General features: G+C 38.3%; 1 protein-coding gene across 1 annotated transcript in view; it reads left to right on the forward strand.

The window, feature by feature from the left end:
- Positions 1–5,098: 5,098 nt before the first annotated feature.
- LOC114138347 (1-phosphatidylinositol 4,5-bisphosphate phosphodiesterase beta-1-like) overlaps positions 5,099–21,245 on the forward strand; it is a 38,226-nt gene continuing 22,079 nt past the window's right edge. The window contains exons 1-12 of the mRNA XM_028007563.1: positions 5,099–5,559; positions 9,499–9,576; positions 12,010–12,078; positions 12,748–12,888; positions 12,989–13,068; positions 15,107–15,160; positions 15,679–15,754; positions 16,701–16,801; positions 17,147–17,310; positions 18,652–18,798; positions 19,794–19,951; positions 20,884–20,966. Of these exons, the coding sequence (XP_027863364.1) occupies positions 5,461–5,559; positions 9,499–9,576; positions 12,010–12,078; positions 12,748–12,888; positions 12,989–13,068; positions 15,107–15,160; positions 15,679–15,754; positions 16,701–16,801; positions 17,147–17,310; positions 18,652–18,798; positions 19,794–19,951; positions 20,884–20,966 (1,250 nt within the window). The 5' untranslated portion in view covers positions 5,099–5,460. The remainder of the gene's footprint in view (positions 5,560–9,498; positions 9,577–12,009; positions 12,079–12,747; positions 12,889–12,988; positions 13,069–15,106; positions 15,161–15,678; positions 15,755–16,700; positions 16,802–17,146; positions 17,311–18,651; positions 18,799–19,793; positions 19,952–20,883; positions 20,967–21,245) is intronic.

The raw sequence follows: 21,245 nt of genomic DNA on the forward strand, positions 1-21,245 counted from the left end.
GAGCTTCTGAGCCAAACTTCACTTCAAACTTGACTGCTTACGAAACCCCGCTGAATCAGAGTGTTTATAGACCTCAGAGTGGGCCTATACTCATAAAGCAGCACCAGTAAAAAATCCATACGGGTACTATAGCCATACACAAACACACACACACACACACACTTGCGTCTTTTCAGGTCCTGAAATAGCTTTCAGCCTCCCACTCCCCCTTATATAAGCTCCCAGCACGGAGATCCATCCTCTGGTAAAGGCTAGGGTGTGTGCAAGTGTTGGTGTGTGTTATTGCATGTGCCTGTTTCTGTGTGCACATGTGCGCCTCTGCTTCTTGTGAATGCCAGTGTGTGGGCAGCAGGAGCGTCTTGATTTGTGAGAGTGTGTGTGTGAGCGTGTGTGTGTGTGTGTATGGAAATATTTTAGATGTTTCTTTGCCGAGTCCTGCTGGCACCTCGGTGTGTGGCGAGCTACATAGCATGTGCTTTAACTGAACAACTCCTGTCTTATTTGGGCCATTTTGACCATCATGGGATGTGACAGCTCAGAGACCTGGTGATATGATGAGATTTGAGGCTTTAAAGGGGGGAAAAAATCTATATTTAGCAAGAAAACAAAACAAGATGTTTACAGATGTCTACATGAGAGTAAAAAACAAACTGAAACCTCAGAATACACCACCTTGGGTTTTTTCACATTCTGTCACAATACATCCACAAACCTTCATGTATTTTATGGTATTTTTATGTGACAGAAAAGCAGGAGTTAGTATAGAACTGTGCAATGGATGAAAAAGGTTTTACATACACCAACAGGATGTATACAATATTTATGGTTAAAAAAGTTTTGCGGTAGGATCATCTTACAAACAACAAATCTACCACTTGAGTTTAAGAGGAAACCACTAATTATGTGTACATTCAGGTTATGTTGGGACATAAAACAGTCAAGATGTTAATTAGATTAAATCAAGATTTTAAAGGATTCTGTCAAAGCAGACATTTAAATGACACTCAAAATCTTATATTAGATCTTAATACACATTCCAAAGTTAGATCCAGTCAGCTGCAGTATTTGCAGATTTTTCTGTGTCTTTAAATTATTCTGGGGAAATTATTTGTGCCTCTTTTTTGTAGAGCACATCTAAGACATAAGAAAATGCAGGTTGGAAGGGTGAAATATGTCGCTGCAATACTTAAAAAACATCAATTCTGTAGAAAGTCTGCTCTGACGGAAAAAAACAACAGCATTTTAATTTGGTATGATACTTTCATCAAATCTAGTGTTTCAGTGAAGAAAATATAGCAAAAAATCTATATGAGCACACAAAAATCAGGTCATATACAAACTGAATGGAACAGATTTAAATGACTTAAGGATATTGGGTGGAAGGCAGTAAGTATGTGAGCAGAAACAGCAAAGTCTTTACTCAGTCCTTAGTTTTTCTTGCGTCCTCAGATCACCTGTGCTGTGCTGTCTACTCTTCCCACAGAACTAGTGCTGTTCAAGTAGATCCACAGGTTTCCTGAATCCTAATTTTAACTTTTAAGTCTCCATTTTCTGCATGTTGCCACAAGCAGTAACCTACTTCATACCTGTGAGCTGAGATTAAAAATTCAGATTATTTGTAATTTGTGTTTTTCTCTCTGACTATTTTCGTCCTGAAGAGTCAGCATAATCTAAACTAACATGTTTATTCTGTATGTTTGTTAAAATATTGTCTTCTGAGCTGATTAGCTACAACGGGTACAAACTCTCAGTGTCATGGCAACACGAGTTTCTCTGCACGTGTCTTTTCATGCACTCAAGTGTGAGTGTGTAGGTGGAAGCAGGCTGGTAAAGCGGGCCTCTGCATCAGTTTATCATACAGCATCGCTGCGTAATGTGCTTTGTAAGTTTTCAGGTTGTTACGTTGCGAGTTATTCATCAATACTTACGAGTGCTGCATGTTGAAGTCAAACAGGTGTGGCTGATTAATAGTGTGGAATATTCTCTTTATGCCAGTATTGAGGCTTGGAAGATTCTTAAGTCAGCTGGGGAAAAAAAAGTCTAGTATAATTAGCATGTTTTCCAAAATGGGAAACATTTCAACAATTTATAAGGAACTGATTTGCACACATACATGCAGAGTTCACTTTTAGTAAAATCCGGCTGGCTTATGAAAAATACTTATAGCTACCTGTTTTAATAATTCAACACTGAATATACATTAATATGCATCAATAGACACAGCGGAAACTGTCTTAGCAGGACAGTAGCTGGTAACATCCATGATCTTCCTTATCTTCGCTCTTCAGGGTTTGACCAATTAACGCCTAGGAAAGTGAATAGTCTTCCTGGATTGGCTGCTCTGAAAACGCCACAAAAAACAAAACGCATTTCAGGTACCCAAACTGCATTTTCTTTTAAATAGGTTAGATAACTTAAGAATGTGTTAAGAAGAATTCTCCCAAAGGGCGAGGTTTCGCAACTTCAAATTATTTGTGGCAGGGATCAATGCGCTACTCTCATTTCAGATTTGTTATGGTAGCAGAAGTTTAAAAACCAAACCCTGAGTCCTTTATCTTCCACCTGATGGTTACCTTTATTTTAAGCTAGTCCGTCTCACAAAATTATGATGAAATCAAAACACTGTAGCTTGTAGTTGTAATGTACCAAAATGTGAAATGTGTAATAATTTCACAAAGCATTGTAGAGCCAGTTATTTATTGTTTTCTCTGTAAAATAGCTGCAATAGAATATATTTTATTCCCTCATCACCAAATTAAAATGTTTTTAAAAAAGTGTATTTTTGCCCACAAAAAAACCAGGCAGTTTTTAGGTCAGATTTTAAATACTGAACACTGGATAAAAAATATTCAGCTTTTTTCTATTAAAAACTTTCAATTTCCTCCCGTTCTCCAGTTTTTGTTAATAACAGTATCTCTGCGAGCAATTAACAACTAAACTTTCATAATATATGATTGATCCTTTTTATTGCACCCCTTGGATATTTTAGTGCATCAGTAAGCATTTTCATTCTGCCACTAACGTTGCTTGTGTAACTAATAGTCATTTCAATAAGAATTTGTCTAACTGCTTTGAAAGACTGCAGATGGTGAAAAGAAAGTCTAACTGGGTGTGAGCCAACCGCTAATTATTAAACACAACACGCAGGAGCTGATGTTACAGACAAGGTCGTGTCCTTAGATGTCCTTATTCAGCTGTCGTGCCTAACCGTTACTCATGCTTCACAATGGCCATGCATTTATCCGACTTGTCACTGCGCCACACCTCCCCGTTTTACTTTATTTGTCCCAGTTTTTAGATAACTGTGCAGAATTTTTGTACTTATTTATTTGAAGTATACCACCAGACAGACAGACAGCCGTTATCCAGTTAAGAAGACATGTAACAGTGAAATCTTTCAGGAGTGGCTGACCTAAAATAATTATTAATGCAACTGACATTTCAACCAGGAGGTCATGAAAGAACCTTAGCTAGCGTGTTTGTGATTCAGTAGTTAGCCTACGTTCACACTGCTGGCAAATTTGACCCAAATCCAATTTTAGTTGCCAACATGCAACACATATATCGGACTTCTTCATGACAGTTTGATTGACCCAATTCAGATTTTTTTTTTTCACCCCTAACCCCCCTCAGAAAATCCGATTTGTGCCACATTTATACACGTCACAATTCCGCAACCCAGACGTAGACTTTGGATGCAGATAGCTAGCTGGGTTTTCATTGACTAAAACTGCGGAAATTGGAATTGCAATAATTTGTTTACCCTACGGAAATGCGCCAATTTTGAAAAAAAAATCACATTTTTAGATGAAAAGTTTTGGATGGGTTGGTTTTTCGGATCAACAGCCGGATGTTACTATTTGCTAGAAAGACTAAGAAGACAGTGGAACTAGTAGGACAATGATGACACAGTCTTTTTAATTCCTTATCACCTGAACAAACTTATTTAAATTGGATTCTTATTGTGTTTCTTACTTAATGGAAACATCATTGAGTAAGAAATTTGCAAAATTTATAAAATTGCATTTTTTTCAGCATCGGTGAGACTGCTCCAAAAGCAGAAAGTAGACTATAGAGCAGGGCATTCTGGGTAAATATAACCAAAACAAACACATGATTAGCGTTGGCAAGAGAAATGACTCCTGCACTTTTGCCAAAGACCAAATAGAAATGCAACAATCTCGAAAATCTGGCACCACTCTCCATTTTTATTTACTTTTTGTGAAGAAGGAAGTTTAGTCCAGTGTCTTCTTCAGGTGTTTTCATGTCGTTTCCTTCACTAGTTCTTGGTGCAGCACCTCCACAGGTGAGGAGGTGAACAAGGTTTTCAAAGAGTGCACTCTTGTTGCTGTGTGAAACCGAACCGGCTGAATCGGCTGAAAATGTAAGAAATGTTCCGATTTTGATTACCAATCAAACCAAGTTCCATTGGACTATCAGGTGTTCAAACACCCTAAGCAGGGCAGATAATTCTGATAGGGGCAGGTTCGTTTACTGTGAATTTCAAAACAGTCTGCTTTATTTGCTTGACCTAAAACATTTATCAAGTTTACTGTGAAATAGAACCCGTTCTTCTTTAAGATACAAAAAAAAAAAAAAAACCCAAAACAAACAAAACTCTTTAGTCGTCCCTGTCAGAACTAAAACCTGGCCTCAGCCGAATCTTTACTGACTCTGTGTGACATTGTTTTTTTACACTGTCATCTGTGACAAGGGCCATTAATGTTCACTAGGAAGAAATCCCTGAAGCGCTGTGTCAGAATATGATGGACAGCCTTCCCAGAGGAAAGGAAGCTGTTTTAGAACCGGATTAAAGCCTGTGGTAAACAAAGCACATATGATTGGGATGGTGCATGTCTGCACACTTGAGGAACCGTACTGTATGGCGTCTTCTACCCTGGCCTCACGTGACTCCGACTTGTCTTCAGTGTCTTATTTTTTTCTCTCCTCTCTTTAATCTTTTTTCTTTTCCTTTTCACTCACTATCTTCTACCTTTCTCTCATCCCTCCCCCCGTCCCCATCTGTGGGAAGCTGCCATTGTGCGCATGTCGCAGATGAGTCAATTTGTGGAGGCAGGACGCGCACACGCTCTCTACCCGCGCGCACATCCTGTCTCCCACGAAGGCATCTGTTTCAGTCTGTCTCTCCGCGAGATGCAGCACCAACAGAGGGGAGAGGGGGAGACGACGAGCCCGGAGAGGGAGGGAGACAGAAGAAAGAGAGAGGTGTGAGGAAGGAGGAGAGGCAGAGCTAAGAGAGAGAGAAAAAAGGGACGGAAATAAGAAAAGAAAAAGGAGTGAGCGGAGAAGAAGCGGGAGGACGGCGGGATGCGGCTGTAGCAGCAGAGCTTGTGACTTCTGAAGAGTTTCGCCTCGGAGATGGTTTAGACGTATCATTCTGGCGTGTGACTCTGAGCATCTCCAGCGCGCGAGCGTGTGTTTGAATGTGTGCCTGAAGCCATGGCGAGTGCTCAGCCGGGGGTCCACGCACTGAAACTCCAGCCTCCCTGCGTCTCACAAACCCTGAGGAACGGAAGCAACTTCATTAAATGGGATGAGGTAAGAATGCAGACCCTCTCTCCAGTACCCCTATAACCTCCTTAAGTTCTTTACATGTCTTTCTCCTATACGGTGGGGAATTGAGTACTTTATTTATGACGTGAATCAGGTTTTTCATTGAATCCAGTCCAAGCGAATTAATATGGAGTGTGAGAAAAATGAGGAGGAAGAGGAGGAAATGTGCCATGTTGTCAGATGTGTTTACTGTTCATTTGTTGATTGAGCTTTGGCAGTAAGTACCTGCGTGCGCCGCGCCAGATATTACTGATGGTGTTAACTGCATTTACAGTCAGCTACTGTTTGGCCACCTGTTGGTTCAGAATCCATTGGCATGTCTTTGAGTGTGCGTGTGTGGGGGTGTGTGTGCGTGGGGGTGGGGGTGTGTATATATACATGTATACACACTCAAATGTTCTCCATGAGCACCATCAGCTGTGTAAGTGTGGATATTAGTAGAGTTATGCCTGAGAGTGTGTTGGTATGCTGAAGTATATAGCCTTGACAATGAGGAAAAGCGTGCTGTCCAGTCACTATGGCAACTGGTATGGCTAGCAACATCCTAAACTGATATGAACTGTTTATATATATATATATATATATATATATATATATATATATATATATATATATATACATATAAGCCAGGAATCTTGGACCCCCCCCCACCCCCCCTGCTCAGCTGCTGTTACAATTTTTTGAGTCTATTTGACCCATAAAAAGCGTCACAATTTTAAAGACTTGCAGCTGCCTTGCTTTCTTTGGTTCAATACTGATAACTAGCACAATATTTACTGCTCATGAATTTTACATCTAACAGTCCGCATACAGTTTGCGAGTAGGTTGCTTAAATTTTTTCTATTAGTTTTAGATTACTGAAATATCTCTCCCCACTAGCAACAGTCAAAAGCAACTTGCAAAATATAGATGAAGCAATCCAGACAACAACGGACAACTATGTAGTTGCATTTTATTCAAGCTGCAGTATACGGTATAACTTTAATAAAAAAAAACATGTTTTCTCCATATTTGTTAAAGCTGTCATCATGTCAGATAATCTGTGAAAACTATCAATCTCCTCCACCTCCTCCCTGAACTATTACTGGCTAAAGTAATGCACCGTTCTGACCAAAAACAACCAATCAGAACAAATAGGAGGGTCTTAGCGCTGTCAATCAATCTCATTCACTCACTGCTAAATGTGCTAATGGTGGAGAAACGACATATCATTACAGGAAACTGTTTATCTACTGTCAGTGGTAGCTGTGCTAACTAGACTGAGCATTCACAACAGGCTATGCTAGCTGCAGCATAGCACAGAACCAGGGGCAGGGAGGATGAGCAGCCAAATGAGATTGTGATTGACAGCGCTAAAACTCTCCTGCCAGTGACTGGTTGTTTCTAGCACTAGGAGAAGGCAGAGCAAATAGATTTTTCACAGATTATCTCTCATTCCATACTGTCACAACATAATGGCAGTTTTAACAAATATGTGAAAAAAACATTTATATAAAAGTGACATGCAGCAGCTTTAATTTCACTTAGGAGAGGACAGGTCAGGAGGGACATGGGTTAGAGCTGCTGACTGGCTCATCTGTTGTTAAGTGGTAAAAGATACAAGGGACAGGTTAAATATATGAATATGTTGGTAATTTTTTTCTTTAATTCATTAAATGCTTGTGAAAAAAAGGCAAACAGTAGTCCGTAGCTAAGCTAACTATGCTAAATGGTTGATAATCTCACAGTCTACCCACCTCTCGGAGAAAAACTGGGTTATAAATTGACACTTTTACCTTTTTCTCTCTCTCCCTCTATTTTTTATTTTTTTTGAAAACCTGATTTCATTATTTTTCTTAGCAGCACAGTAACAGGCACAGCCTTTCTTGTCTTGTACTGACTGCTGCTGAACACAGTCAACGCTCCAAGCAGGAACAAACCATTTCATGCAGATCCAGGGAGGTTCAGGGCAAATATACTGTAGATGTGTGTTTTTTGGACTGGGAGTGGGAACATAAAATTTTTACTGCTAAAAACAATCTTCGAAAACACAGTATGATTAATTTTGTAATTGACAGGGCCCCAATTTTTTATTTTATTTCTATGAACAAAAAATAAATAAATTGTGGAGGGCCCCCTGTCGGTCAGGGGCCCTTAGAATTTCCATAACCTTGTGTTCAGGATGCTGAAGTATTTGATATTATTTTGCTATCATCATTACAACAGTTGGTTTCTACTTCCTCTTGTAGGCAATGCTGTGATTGGCTAAGAGGCTCCAAAAGCAAATAACATGACCTTTTCAAAGAACGTCCTAAATAATTTACACATCTCCCAAAGCTCAGCTATATAAATAACTTGACTGGAGATGCACTCATTGGAGTTTTAGACAATTTACAATCTCTGCTGTGTTTTTTGTAAAATGTCGACTGATTTATATATATCGATATATGATATACGTTTCATATAAGAATATATAAAAAAAAAAATATATATATATATATATATATATATATATATATATATATAAAGGTAGCTTTGACAATAAGTAAATATATAATTTTTTAAGGTAATCTTTAGAAGCAACATTGAAATGAATTCAAAATACTTTTTATTAAATTTTCAAAGAGTGGGTCATGGAGAGTGCTGGTGTGTGGAGGAACAATCTTGGGTAGCAGTCAGTTTTGCAACAAATCTGTCGAAGCCTCAGACTGACGACTGTTGCTGTATGACAATCATTACATGCTAACAGCTCAATATCCCAGCAACAGAGACGATATTACACAGTAACGTGTCCTAGCACAGCTAATCCACCTCATTTACTTTTGCCGCTGCAATTTAAATCTGTCTGGCCCTATGGTTAGAAAGATGTTGAAGTAGGGAATAAAGTCCTTGCCCTTTTTGATTGATGGAAGAGCCTCATTTTCAACTCTTCTAGGATTTAGGCTACATAATTACAACTGTCCAAATGTAAAAACAAGAAAACGTAAGAGCAACCAGAGAGAATCACTGGCCAAACATGCAGCTCTGCAAACAACAAACTAAAAATTAGTTTATTTCTTAATTTAAGGATCCCCATTAGTCTCTACTACAGTAGAGACTTCTCTTCCTGTGGTCCACAGCAACATTACTATAAGAATCCTTTACAAACACTCCTAAAAAGACATAAAAGTATTTCTTAAGACACAAAGTTAAATTAAGAACAAAAAATAAAAGAATAAAATCTAAATTAGCTAAGCGCATTTAACATGCTAATTCTTGCAGTGAGAGGTCATCACTTTATTGCATAAGAAGATGATGTGACATCTCAGTGTGTGTTTATGTGAGTAGGAATGTAGACGCTGCTTACAGATGCTTACTAAACAGCTTCCTTACATGTAAATGGTCATGGTCAATTTTTCTTCCTTTCTTTGTTCTTACTTTTTTAATAATAACAATTAATGCTGTGCTCCATTTGAAAATAAATTTTTATGCTAAATGCTTTTTATATAACTACACAAGAAAGAATAACATTTTTGAATGCAGATGAAGACACAACTTTTAATTTTTGAAATAACGACAAATAATTGTATTGTTCTGTGGACAACACTAATATTGTCAGCAATATTAGTGTGGACAATATTAGATGTGCAGATGTGATTCTGCTGGATGTGATTCCAATTGGAAGCTGCCATGGGATGCTAACTGAACAGGAATGTGCTCAAATGAGTTGCGTCATCAGAAGTTTATGCTAGTTTCTAGTAAAATCATCTTCTAACACTGATGAGTCAACACAGTTTTGTGTCACCAGAGCAGGTGGACTGATTGCATAATTTGTATAGTAGTAAGCAGTGATCTGTGTGATGAGACACTTATCATCAGGATTTTTTAAAATGTTTCTTTCACTTCTGCAGAAAGGCTCCTCTTCTTGTCACTTGTCACTGACTCCATACATTTATATTTTTCCAGGATTTGTCAACAGTTACTCCAGTGACTCTACATGTGGATCCTCATGGATTTTACCTCTTCTGGACTGACCAAAACAAGGTGAGGAACCCACACTAATACCTGATGCAACTGATATAGAGCCTTGTCTATGATAGTCTGTTATTAAAGAACGAAAGGCTTTAAAATATATGTTTATGAGTCCTTAAGTCATCCTTTAATCATATTTAATCATTACTTTTGTTACTCATTCTTATTAGCTTAATTAAATGTAAATTACATTCACAATCATTTTGGGCTTTTTTTTAAACATTAAACAATTGAATATTACTTGTTCCTTACATAAAAAATGTTACATTTATTTTTCACACAGTTGCTGCAAAAGTAACGCAAAGGTAACATTTTACACATGTAAAGCAGACTCAACATTTTACCATGTTACATATTTTAAACATGAATACAAAATAATGAACAGGACAATGTTTCAGGGTATTTCTGGGTCCATATATAAGCCCAAAAAGGAGACTTGTAGCTTCTGGCATGGTCGTTGTGAGTCTTTTACACCGTGTTCCAAATTATTATGTAAATTGGATTAAAGTGTCATAAAGATTACATTTTTTGTTGTGCTATTAAATTTATAGATGTTATTGTGTGTCAGGGTTCTTTGAATCACTATAATTAATTTCAGAGAGCTGGTTGATTAGTTTGTCTGGTGAGCTCAATTAAAGGAAATCTGCTTAAGAAGGATGTTCCACATTATTAAACAGGCCACAGGTTTCAAGCAATATGGGAAAGAGAAAGGATCTCTGCTGATGAAAATCATCAGATAGTGTAGTGCCGTATGACAAGATACGAAAACATGAGATATTTAACAAAACTGAAGCGTTATCATACTGTGAAGAGATTTGTGGCTGATTTTAAATTCTTACCTTGATGTAGAGTTCTCCAAAGAATAATAATTCCTCACAGGGGCTTGATGTAAATATCCTGTTAAGGAAAAATGATTATTTTTAGTGCTTAATACAGTTAATCTTACGACATGTGTAAAGGTATATTCAGCACTCTTATTTGGAACAGTTTTCTGTTGAGCAGATGAGCAGGCATTCAGACAAACAGGGGCCAAAATGCAGATCACTCAATGGAATCTCCCCGCTGTGAGGCGAAGCCATAAAATTAACATTTTCCTTGGGAGACAGAGACCTTAGATTTCTCAGGTATCTGTGAGGTCTTATCTCAGGATCATTCTGTACTCAGAATGACCGTGGGAGCCACGGGGGGTCAGGGCGCAGCGATCCGCTCTTTTGTCTCGGTAGAAGACAGATGGCCCTTTGATCTTGACCGTAGATTGAGGGGAGTTCCAAGTTTCTCTGAGTGCTTAAGGGAGTTTCCAGTTGGTCAACAAGAGGAACGCCTTGAGTGCATAAATTAAATAGAGAAACACCTCTTTAGTATAAGATTTCGTGTCAGGAGAGAAAATGCAGAGAGCGGCCACCATTTTGCCTTTTTGCATTGGCTCTCTCCAAAGACGCGTCTTTGCTTTTTGTTTGTCTTTGTTTTGTGTTTGTTTGTCTCCCCTTGTCTGTCTTTATTTTTATGAGAAAAATGCATATCTCTGTTCCTCTGCAGTTTTGTTGTTGATTGCCTTGTATGAGATTAAACTCTGTGATCTGTGACGTCAACACGCTTTGTTGTTGTTTTCACTTTAGAGCACGCCGCCACTCGCTGAGGATCCCGGGAAAATTAAAGAAGAAAGAGCCAAACGTTTTGTCCAAAGTTAACGTTAAATTATCCTCTTTTTTTAACAATCCCTACATATTTAAATCAGCTTGTGTCCAGTTTGATTCGTGGATCGCGCACGCCTCCTTTCACTTGATCTCTGAAGATAAACTTCAGAGATCAGCAGCGGCAGCTTGCGAGGCAACCGGCAGAGTCGCCAGCGGTGTGATTGGTCCGCGAGCGCCCGGGTTAAAATGCATCAACTATAAACCTATCTTTTAGCAATAAATCTGCTCCACCAGTGAAACGCTCAGAGAAACAGAGACACTTGTAATCTGTCTTTTCTTTTTCCAATTATAAATTTTTCTAAAAACAAAAAGGTGGGGGCAGCTTATAATACATTAGCAGGGGGGACCCTGTACTTATTAAACTGACTGGTAGCACTTACTGGTTTATTAAAAGAAACCTATAATAAATAAACAGTGCTTAGCCTGGTGTGGGCGCATTTAAAACTTTGTGGCCTGCCAAGCTCATAATACACTGGTAGAAATCCTGGACGTTATGCACTTGTAATAAAACACCAATAAAAAAAAGTTTACTCTGAAAAAATAGGGACATGAGTTTGTTAACAGTGTTAGCATCCAGCTGTCTGTCTCTATCTTGTAAGCTACTAGTTCAAATGTGAAGGAACAAGCAAGACTAAAATGAATGTCTTGATTTATACAACAGATTTTCTTTCTAAAGAAAACACTTTTTTTCACTGGTTGTTTCTAAATACTTGTGGCTGTGTTTGATTTGTTTTGGTATTGTTATCATTAGGACACAGAGTTGTTGGACCTGACCTATGTGAAGGATGTCAGAACTGGTAGAAGCACCAAACCTCCCAAGGTACCATCGACTGTTTCTTTCCACTCAGCATGACTTTTTGTCCTGAACTGTATTTCTATTACTATTTACTTTTGCATTTGAATTTTCTGTTTGCCTCTTGGTTCTCTGCTCCCCGTCAGTGACCTTGCCCAGTGAGGCTTCTGTTATTGTTGCGGAAAAGCTAATGTTTTATTCATTCATTTTTTATCACATTTGAAGTTAAATTCGCAATAACTCTTGAGATTGGCATACACATGTTTTTATGTTTAGTTGAATGTCTTTACTTACAGGCTAATGAATGATATGTTTGATTTTTTTTAAAGTTTTGTTATTTATTTTTTTTAACTAAATAGGCCATGTAAATTTTTACAACAAATGTTTTACCGTCCTATATAGAGGGAACTTCTTCATTTCTGCTTAAGAAAAACATTTATTTTGGGTCTTTTGTATAATGAAGTTTCCAAGTAGTCTTGTAATAAAAGAACAGAACAATCATTAGAAATGTATTAAAAGTTTTGTAAATCTTAAAAATAACATGTCAGTTTTCCAAATTTGTCTAATAAATGAAGTTAATTTGTGAGTGATTTAAAATCTCTTTATTGCTTAAATGTTTATAGTAATCTTTCTAAAACCACCATCACCAGTGTGAATCCAATTCAGCTAAATCTTTCTTTCCGTGTCCTCTGACAGGAAGCCAAGCTGCGGGAGCTGCTTGATGTGGGAAACCTCGTTGGTCGGTTGGAGAACCGCATGGTTACCGTGGTCACCGCCTCAGACTTGGTCAACGTCGGCCAACTGAACTTCATCGCTTCGCAGGAGGACGAAGCCAAGGTAAAGAGCTGGTTCTTCCTTCTGGGACATTTAGGGATGATTGTGATGTTTAGGACGATGAAGATAAAATGTGTGCGCTTTTTTTGTGTTTGTTTTACAGTTGTGGTGTGAGGAGGTGTTTTCTTTGGCTACTAACCTGCTGAACCACAATCTCAATAGAGACCACAGTCTGCTGAAAGCGTGAGGCTGGACACACACGCACACACACACCCACCCCCGCATGCATACACCCCCGCGCATACACGCACTCCCACACACACATTACTGGAGAAAGTCAATAGATGGATGAAAAATATTTAAAAATTTTGTTAATAAAAATATTGCTGATGTGATATACTGTGGATAAATTGTGGGTGAGCTGATGTTCTCACCCTGTCACCATTTAAATCCTAGAGGCACAAAGAATCATTAAACTGGTTTATGACTACGCAAATTACAAAAAAGTGACATGAGAATTGAACCACTTTCTCTAGAACCACTTTCTATGATCTTAATATGAAAGGAAACCTCTTAGCAAAATAGTCCAATTAAAAAAACTTTTTCTTCTTTCTTTTATATATACATTTATAGTCACATGTAGATAAGTTTGTAAACGCCACAAGTCATTAAAAATTCTGGCAATGACGGATGTAGAAACAAACATGAGATATATTCATAATGCAGCCATGATGGTAGCGCTCATCATCTGTCAGCCATCATAGGAGACGTCTTATACGGGTGTTGGAGCAACAAGCCCCGCCTACTTGGAAGTGGCCACATATGTAGCGTTTTGGGGTAATTGTAGTAAGCAATTTTACAGATGAGTTATGTTTCAACACATTGGAATGACACATAGATTCTTATGAACTGTGTGATGCTGTGAGAGCTCTGTGATAGGTATTTTCCTTTTGAACCTAAATAAAAGAAAGAACCACAGACAACGTATATGAATTTTACGTGGAGCTTTTGCAAAAGGGAAGGCTCTGAGAACTCTTCCTCCGAAGAATCCACAGAGCGTTCTGATCTGCCCTCACAACAGCTCCTGTTTTTATTGTCAAAGAAGAACAGGCAAGGGGCAGTCAAGAAAACAACAGAGGTCGTAAAGCTTCTAACCCAAACATCTAACAACCCAGGTCCAGATGTGATATCTGATCAAAGGTCTGAGCCCGGTTCAAATCTCGGTCAGTACTGTCAATAAAACAAAATACGACTGCTCACAGGTAGTTACTAAATTAGGAGGTATTCTTGTAAAAGGATTTAAGGTCTGAGAAACTTAGTGTTATCTATTTCTCATAAAGTTGAACCGACAGTAGTGACCTCCAGGTCATTTAAAGAAGAGAACACTTTAAACAGAAAATCACAAAGATCTATAGACTTAATGTGAACTAGAGTAAGAAAATAAAATGATAATACCAAAAAATCTCTAACACTCTGGTGGAGCCAGCTGTGCTTTGTCAGAAAAACAAAAACAAGCCATCATCCTCCTACCACTTCCTGTCGTCTTATTTGCTGTTTCTGCCGGTAGTAACATCCTGCTGTTCATCACGTGTCTGGTAAAAAAAGTGTTTACCTTGCAGTTTTGCAAAATGCATGTGTTTTGATAAAGGCCAAAAAAAAAAATAAAAAATCTCATCCTAGTGTCAGAAGTTTTTGTTGAGTTCGTTCAAAATTAGCTTGCTTCCATTAAGCAAATTTAGTTTTGTAATTTCAGTTCATGCAATTTTATATTTACAGTTACTGAAAACATGAAACTGGCATTTTCAAGAATTATGGTTTGTAATTTTCCAAAACGCCTGATCCGTGTAAACACACAGCCTAAACGACAAATAAACCCTTTGCTCACACACCTTAACTCTACACAGCTGTCTATACAGCTACACATCTAAACTCATGCGGTTTTCTACATCTAACTGAAGACACAGCAACTTTAAGAAAGAAGGAAGTCTGGTTCAGATAAAAACTGAGCTGAACTCTTTGGCATTCATGCTAATTGTAAACTGTGATTGATGATGGGTAAAGACGGTAGAGACATACCCCAAAAGATTCAGCCGTAACTGCAGCAAAAGCTTATTCTGCAACGTATTGACTCAGGAGGACTAATACAATGACCTGTCACACATTTCAGACTGTCTTTTGTTGAAAAATGTAATCTCATAAGATCCCAACAGAGCATATTAAAGCATACAGTTGTAGCTCAACAAATTGTCAAAATGTTTCAATACTTTTCTCTTTGTTTCAGGTATGTCAGGCTAACTCTTCAGCCAAATGCAGAGGGAAAAATTCCTGTGAAAAAGTAAGACCGTCATGATTACTTTTGTCATCGTCAGTCCGTGTTCTGTGTCTGAACATTAGGCTTTAGGCACAGAGGCTTGTAAATGTGAAGAAATAGCCTGAGAAAATCTGCAGAGACACTCACAAACTTAAACTTTGCTCTTTCGTGTCCCTTGCTTCCAAGATTAAACCTAATTCCATGTGCACTTGGGGAAGCAAAAACAGGGACATTATTCATGGAGGTACCTAATTCAGCACTGACCTGGTAATCAACCGGTGCCGGAGTTATGAGGCACATAAGACATTGTATGAAGGAAAGCTGCTTTTTAGAAGCAAATTAAGGTCAGTTGGTGTCTTGGAAAAGTAGAGGAGGAAGGATGGAGTTCTAAATTCAAGAGGTCTAAAGATGCAAAGATATTTTTCAAAAGGAACTTATGCTAGATGAGGAGGTAAAATAAAGGTAGAAGGGCTTTTATTGAGGTTTATTTAATTAACTTTGTTAAAGGTTCTAACTGAGGTTGTGCGTTTTTCCTGTTGCAGTATTGGCCGACTGTTTTCGTCGGACAGAAAGAGAATTGAGAATGCCCTCGAGAGCTGCAAGTTGCCATATGGACGGGTGAGCAGAAGTTTAGATTATTAAAAGATGCAGTAAACAATAGATGAAGGTGACAGTGAAGATAACAGTTTCAGATCTTGAGTTCCCAATAGTAAACAGAAACAGTAGCAGACAAAATGCTAACAATTTGTAAGCACCATAAAAATACCGATGTTAGCTCACCGTTGGCTGCTACTGATGTGAAAGTTAGCACCTTCTTTGTAGCTTCCTATTGGCATTAAATTACAGAGCTAGTTCCATGGACTTCATTTGTTCCTCTGTCATTCAAAATCTAAATTACTTTGACAAATCCAAACAGGGATTCTCTTAAAGCGCACACTGAGGTTTATGAAACCAGAAACAAAGGATATCATTGGGATTATAGGGTCCATGGAAATGGAGCTATTCAATTTTGGACTGAAACTGTCCTGTTTTGTGTAGAAATAGGACCCACGTGCAAAGAAGTGGTAGGCCAGGAGAATAGAGGAAGTCTCTGAAGGAAGCACTGAGAGGCAGACTCTGGGGATTTCCAGTGTGAAAACTACAGCTGGCTGGAGGGTGCAGCAGGTGGCACACAGGCTCTGGAGCTCTGAAATGAAGCTTGGGCTTTAGGGCACTGAGTTGAGACTTTGACTAGGGAGCACTATGAGGGTTCAGGAATGCTGAGTGTTCATGCACTCGGAGGTAAGATTTGGGCTGTGAATGCAGCCTGAAGTTAAGGACTATAGGTGGTCTGGGGAGGCTCAGGTGATGAAGGGAATGACAGATCAACAGCCGAGGTTGGCTGAGGCTCTGGGATACACAGAGACTGTAGCCGGTCCACAAAATAATAACAACCCAAAAGAATCCAAATACAGAAACAGCAATAAACACTCACAGCTCCAGACAGAAACACATTTGACTTTAGCTGTTTTCCCCTCTTGATGTTACAGTTAAACCTGTTTCCGTGTCTTCTTTATTTGACCAGGGTGACAGCATCAAACTGGAGGACTTCACCTTGGATGTTTACAGGAACTTCTTGGAGAGTCTGTGTCCTCGTCCTGAACTCGGCAACATCTTCAAACTGCAGTAGGAAAACAGCATCTGCATCATTTAGAATTCTTTTGAACCTTTTTTAGTCAAGAAAATGTCTTGCTAGTATAATACTTGTGGGTGATTTTTATCAAGGTGTTTTGAATTTCCCAGTTAACAGTAGAAGAATTTTCTTGAGGAAAATAGCCAGAAGCAAAAAAGGCTGAAGTCCTGTTTTTGAAGTAGTGTTTGATTTTTGATTCTTTACAAAAGGAATAGTTAACATGAGATCAGTAGGAAAAGGACATTTTAGCATGAAGAGTTATTTGGCCACTCTTGATGAACTCCATATTTTTGCCCCATGGTTGTTGTGTGCTAAACTGACAGCGCTCCTTTCTGCAGAGGAGGCGAGGGTGGGGGAATGTCCATCGATCAGATGACCGAGTTCATCAACAACAAGCAGAGAGACCCGAGGCTTAATGAAATTCTTTACCCCCCTCTTCGCCCTGCACAGACACACACTCTGATGGAGCGTTACCAACATGACCAGAAAAATCTAAAGCAAGGTATACACAGTGTAAGCCTTCTTTATTATAAGTGATTGAGATATGTTTGAAACACATTTTGATGTCTAAATATAATGATTTAAGAGATAGCTTGGTGTTTACATATAATACTTTAGCTAAAATAAGATGTATACATCTAACTATAGCATCAAAATGTTTTAATTAATATATTTTTGAAAATTCTTTGTTTAAATTACTTTAAAACAAAAAGCATGTACCTAAAGATTATTTGGGCCACCTCTACAGAACGTCAAGCCAGTCTCTGGCTCTAGAATGGGCCATTGGTTTTATTTTTTTTCTCCAAGGCCTTTTTGGTTCACCATAGCCTGCTCAGATCAATACAGTTTACAATTTGTGGCGCTTGGTGTCACCAGCTCTTACATTTTGTGTTTAAAACCAGAAAGACTCATCTCTATATAAATGATGGTTGGGCAGTTGTAATCTGGAACCTGTTTGCAGTTGTGACTTTGCTTGGATTCATCAACAGATGAAGATAATGTAGGGGATCCCAGTGTAGTAAGCGTCAACCCACACTGACTGGTCTTAGCAGACTGATCAACATTTTGTATGTCAATGTATCCTGGTAATTGTCCTGCTGTTTTGTTGAAAATTTGTTGAAAACAATAAATATATATCTTAAAAAAAGACTCATCTCTAACAAGTGTTGCATCACTTTTGCAAAACATATTTACTTATCAAGGATAAGGTCCAGGCTAAAAAGCTTTGACCTGCCAGTACCAATTTCTACGGTGGCCTAGAAGGTTCAACAAAATGCAAAAGCCATAACAAAAGTTATGTTAGCCTTTTTGTACAAATTCCATTAGAGCATGAATTCCAATTTAGCTTAAATTCCCTTTTCAGCATAAATTCCTATTTAGCTTGAATTTCTTTCTAGCATGAAGCTAGCATGACATCCTTTTTAGCATAATTTTATTTTTAGCATATTTTTCTTTTTAGCATGAATTTTATTTTAGCATAAATTTATTTTCAGCAGATTTTTCTTTTTAGCATGAACGCCATTTTAACATACATTCTGTTTTAACTGCATATTAACAGACTCTTATGCCCACACCTGTTTCAGACCTAGCCACCAAGGTGCTAAAGCTCAAGTAGAGTGAAAGTTTCTTAACATATTCAGCACTGTAAAAAAATCATAAAGTTGTTTAATCATAAACCATATAGAGGGTTTTTAAGCCATTTTGCACACTTTTACAAAATATATTTTAGCACAAAATAATAAATATCTTTTCTCTCTCATTCTAAATGTAACTTTTTTTTAACTTCATATGTTTCTCACTTTTATTGTGTGACATTGTGTTTTTGTATGCATGTTGTCTTTAGGTGTTATCTCTCTCCAGACTTTTTCCAGCTATCTGTCCAGTGATGAGAACGGTGTCATTCCTCCTGAGAAACTGGATCAGTCTGAAGACATGAACTTTCCGTTGTCGCAGTATTTCATCAACTCATCGCATAATACATACCTTACAGGTAAGCGATACACAACAAACACACCATATTAAAAACCCAACATACACGATAACAAACAATAACATTTGTCTTGTTGTTTGAAGAAGCCGCAGATCTAATTCACTGAGTATGACAAAATAAGCTGTAGGCCTGGCTAAGGGTTTAGCAAGTTATTCATTTAGTAAATAGCTGACACAAACAGAAATTAAGAGCACAGACAAAAAAATGTTATTGTGTTTGTCCGCATAAACTATTGAACACAGTGACGTTTTAACTATGCAAACAAAGTGAAATATCATTCAGCTCTGGTCAGAAAACTATTGCAGTATTTCTCAGCGAAACTAAACAACAAACAAAAACTTGCCAATAAGTGGTGTTAATGTAGCATGTTATTACAGCATTAGCTAGTGAACAAAACCAGGCCTTTCAGCTCTAATGCCTTGTTTCTACTGATCAGTATGGCACGGATCGGTGTGATAGTTTTCCACCAGACAGCGCGAACCCAGCACATAGGATGTGATGGCAACAACAGTGATGAAAGTTAAACATTTTACAGGTGTCTTGTGTTGTGTCACTAGCCTGTGTGTGTACGTCTGCAAGCTCAAAATTTCACATGCACATATTGTGCTGGTCGCTTGCCTTACTGGGATAACTGGCTCACTACTCAGAAGATAATTGGTCTTTATTAAAGTGACCCAACTTCAGAAAACACACACAGTTGATAAGAACAGCAAAGTGAAAAAAGGTTAGATGGTAGATGACACAAATCCATGTCCAGCAGAACTTTATTATTGCTTTTCAGCTCTTAGGAGTTAAAATCTCTGGTATGTTTTCATTTTGTCCAACATTCCACCTGTTTTTACATGTTTGTTGTCATTAGTCATGACTTCTAATTTCCCTAACACAAATGTTGTAATTTAGCTTAGGCAAACAGTATGGTGGGTCTGGCTGCCTGGGGTCAATGACAAGCTGTCACAGTTTTCTTTCTGTTTATATTCCTTCTACGTGTGTTTCAGCGGGCCAGCTGGCAGGAAGCTCCTCGGTGGAGATGTACCGGCAGGTTTTGCTGGCTGGTTGTCGCTGTGTGGAACTAGACGTGTGGAAAGGGCGGACTGCTGAGGAGGAGCCGGTCATAACTCACGGCTTCACCATGACCTCTGAAATCTCCTTTAAGGTTTGTCAGCCACTACTTGAAACTGTGAGATAAAAGCTACATCTTAAATGTTGTCAGTGGAAATTTATCATAACTCAGCACATCCATTAACTACAGCTTAGTTAGAGATTTCAAGACATGGGAAATTTAAGCATATTATACAAATTTTAGACAGTGTTGAAGGCAAAGTTTTGAAAAAGCTATTCCAGATGTTTATTATTAGCCTCCATTAACCATTCATGCTTGGGATCATCATCTTGTTTTAACACCCAAATTTTATAATAGACAAAGCAGGCTAACCATAGTCTTCTGGAATGCCTTGCCTAAAGCCCTAATCTGTACCATGTTGACAATTTTAGTGCTACGTGTTAATTTTTTACAACCACAACCACATACAGCCACAAGCTGATGTTTTTACTGAAATCTTATATGATGAAGAAGTGAATTTTCATTTCATTCATTTTCATTCTCCTTTACAATTAAACATTACCTTTAATTGTAATTGCTGGACCAACACGACATTACCTTGTGTCGGTCCAGCTGCCAAGCAATAAGATACATCTTATCAATGTCTTATCAATGTTCTTGTAAAGCACCATGCCATGAGTCCATGCCAGGAAATCAACCAGTTTAAATCAACACTGCCAATTTTGCCAAGTGATTAAATTTCCTGTCAGAATTGTCCCTAAAAGCATGTTGCTGGCTGCAACCAGCATGTGACTGACTTGTCAGGCTAAATCTCAGTCACGTCTCTTGTTGCCGGGCAATGCACCAATGCTGGCTGGGTTCAAACCAACATCTTAAACAGATTTGACATTAAAGCAATTGAGTCAGCTTCACTGAAATCTAATCCATGTTAGAACTCGTTTAGGCTGTTTTCCTGCATACCCTATTTGTGAAATGGATATCTGGCAAATCAACTAAAGGATGTTTTTTTTATTATTATTTTGTAGGAGGTGATTGAAGCCATCGCAGAATGCGCCTTTAAGACTTCATCTTTTCCTGTCATACTTTCATTTGAAAACCACGTCGACTCGTAAGGACTTTATTAACACATACACTCATCAGCCAGTTTTTCTTCCATAAACCTTCCTATCTTGCTTGCAAGAATCTATCAGAGGTGTTTGGCATTGGATTACAATAGACTCTTTATCATGTTAAATCCCTATTCTTCCCATCCTAAAACTCTCTTTTAAAGTTGCCTTCACCATGTGGAGATGCCAAATTGCATTGAGATACCACCATATGGGTGGTTAATTTTTGGATGCAATGTCCAGCCTTTCTAGTCATATGGCCAAACAGAGATTTAAAGGAG

The sequence above is a fragment of the Xiphophorus couchianus genome, chromosome 22 (genome assembly GCF_001444195.1).
Source record: "Xiphophorus couchianus chromosome 22, X_couchianus-1.0, whole genome shotgun sequence".
In the NCBI taxonomy this organism is placed as follows: domain Eukaryota; kingdom Metazoa; phylum Chordata; class Actinopteri; order Cyprinodontiformes; family Poeciliidae; genus Xiphophorus; species Xiphophorus couchianus.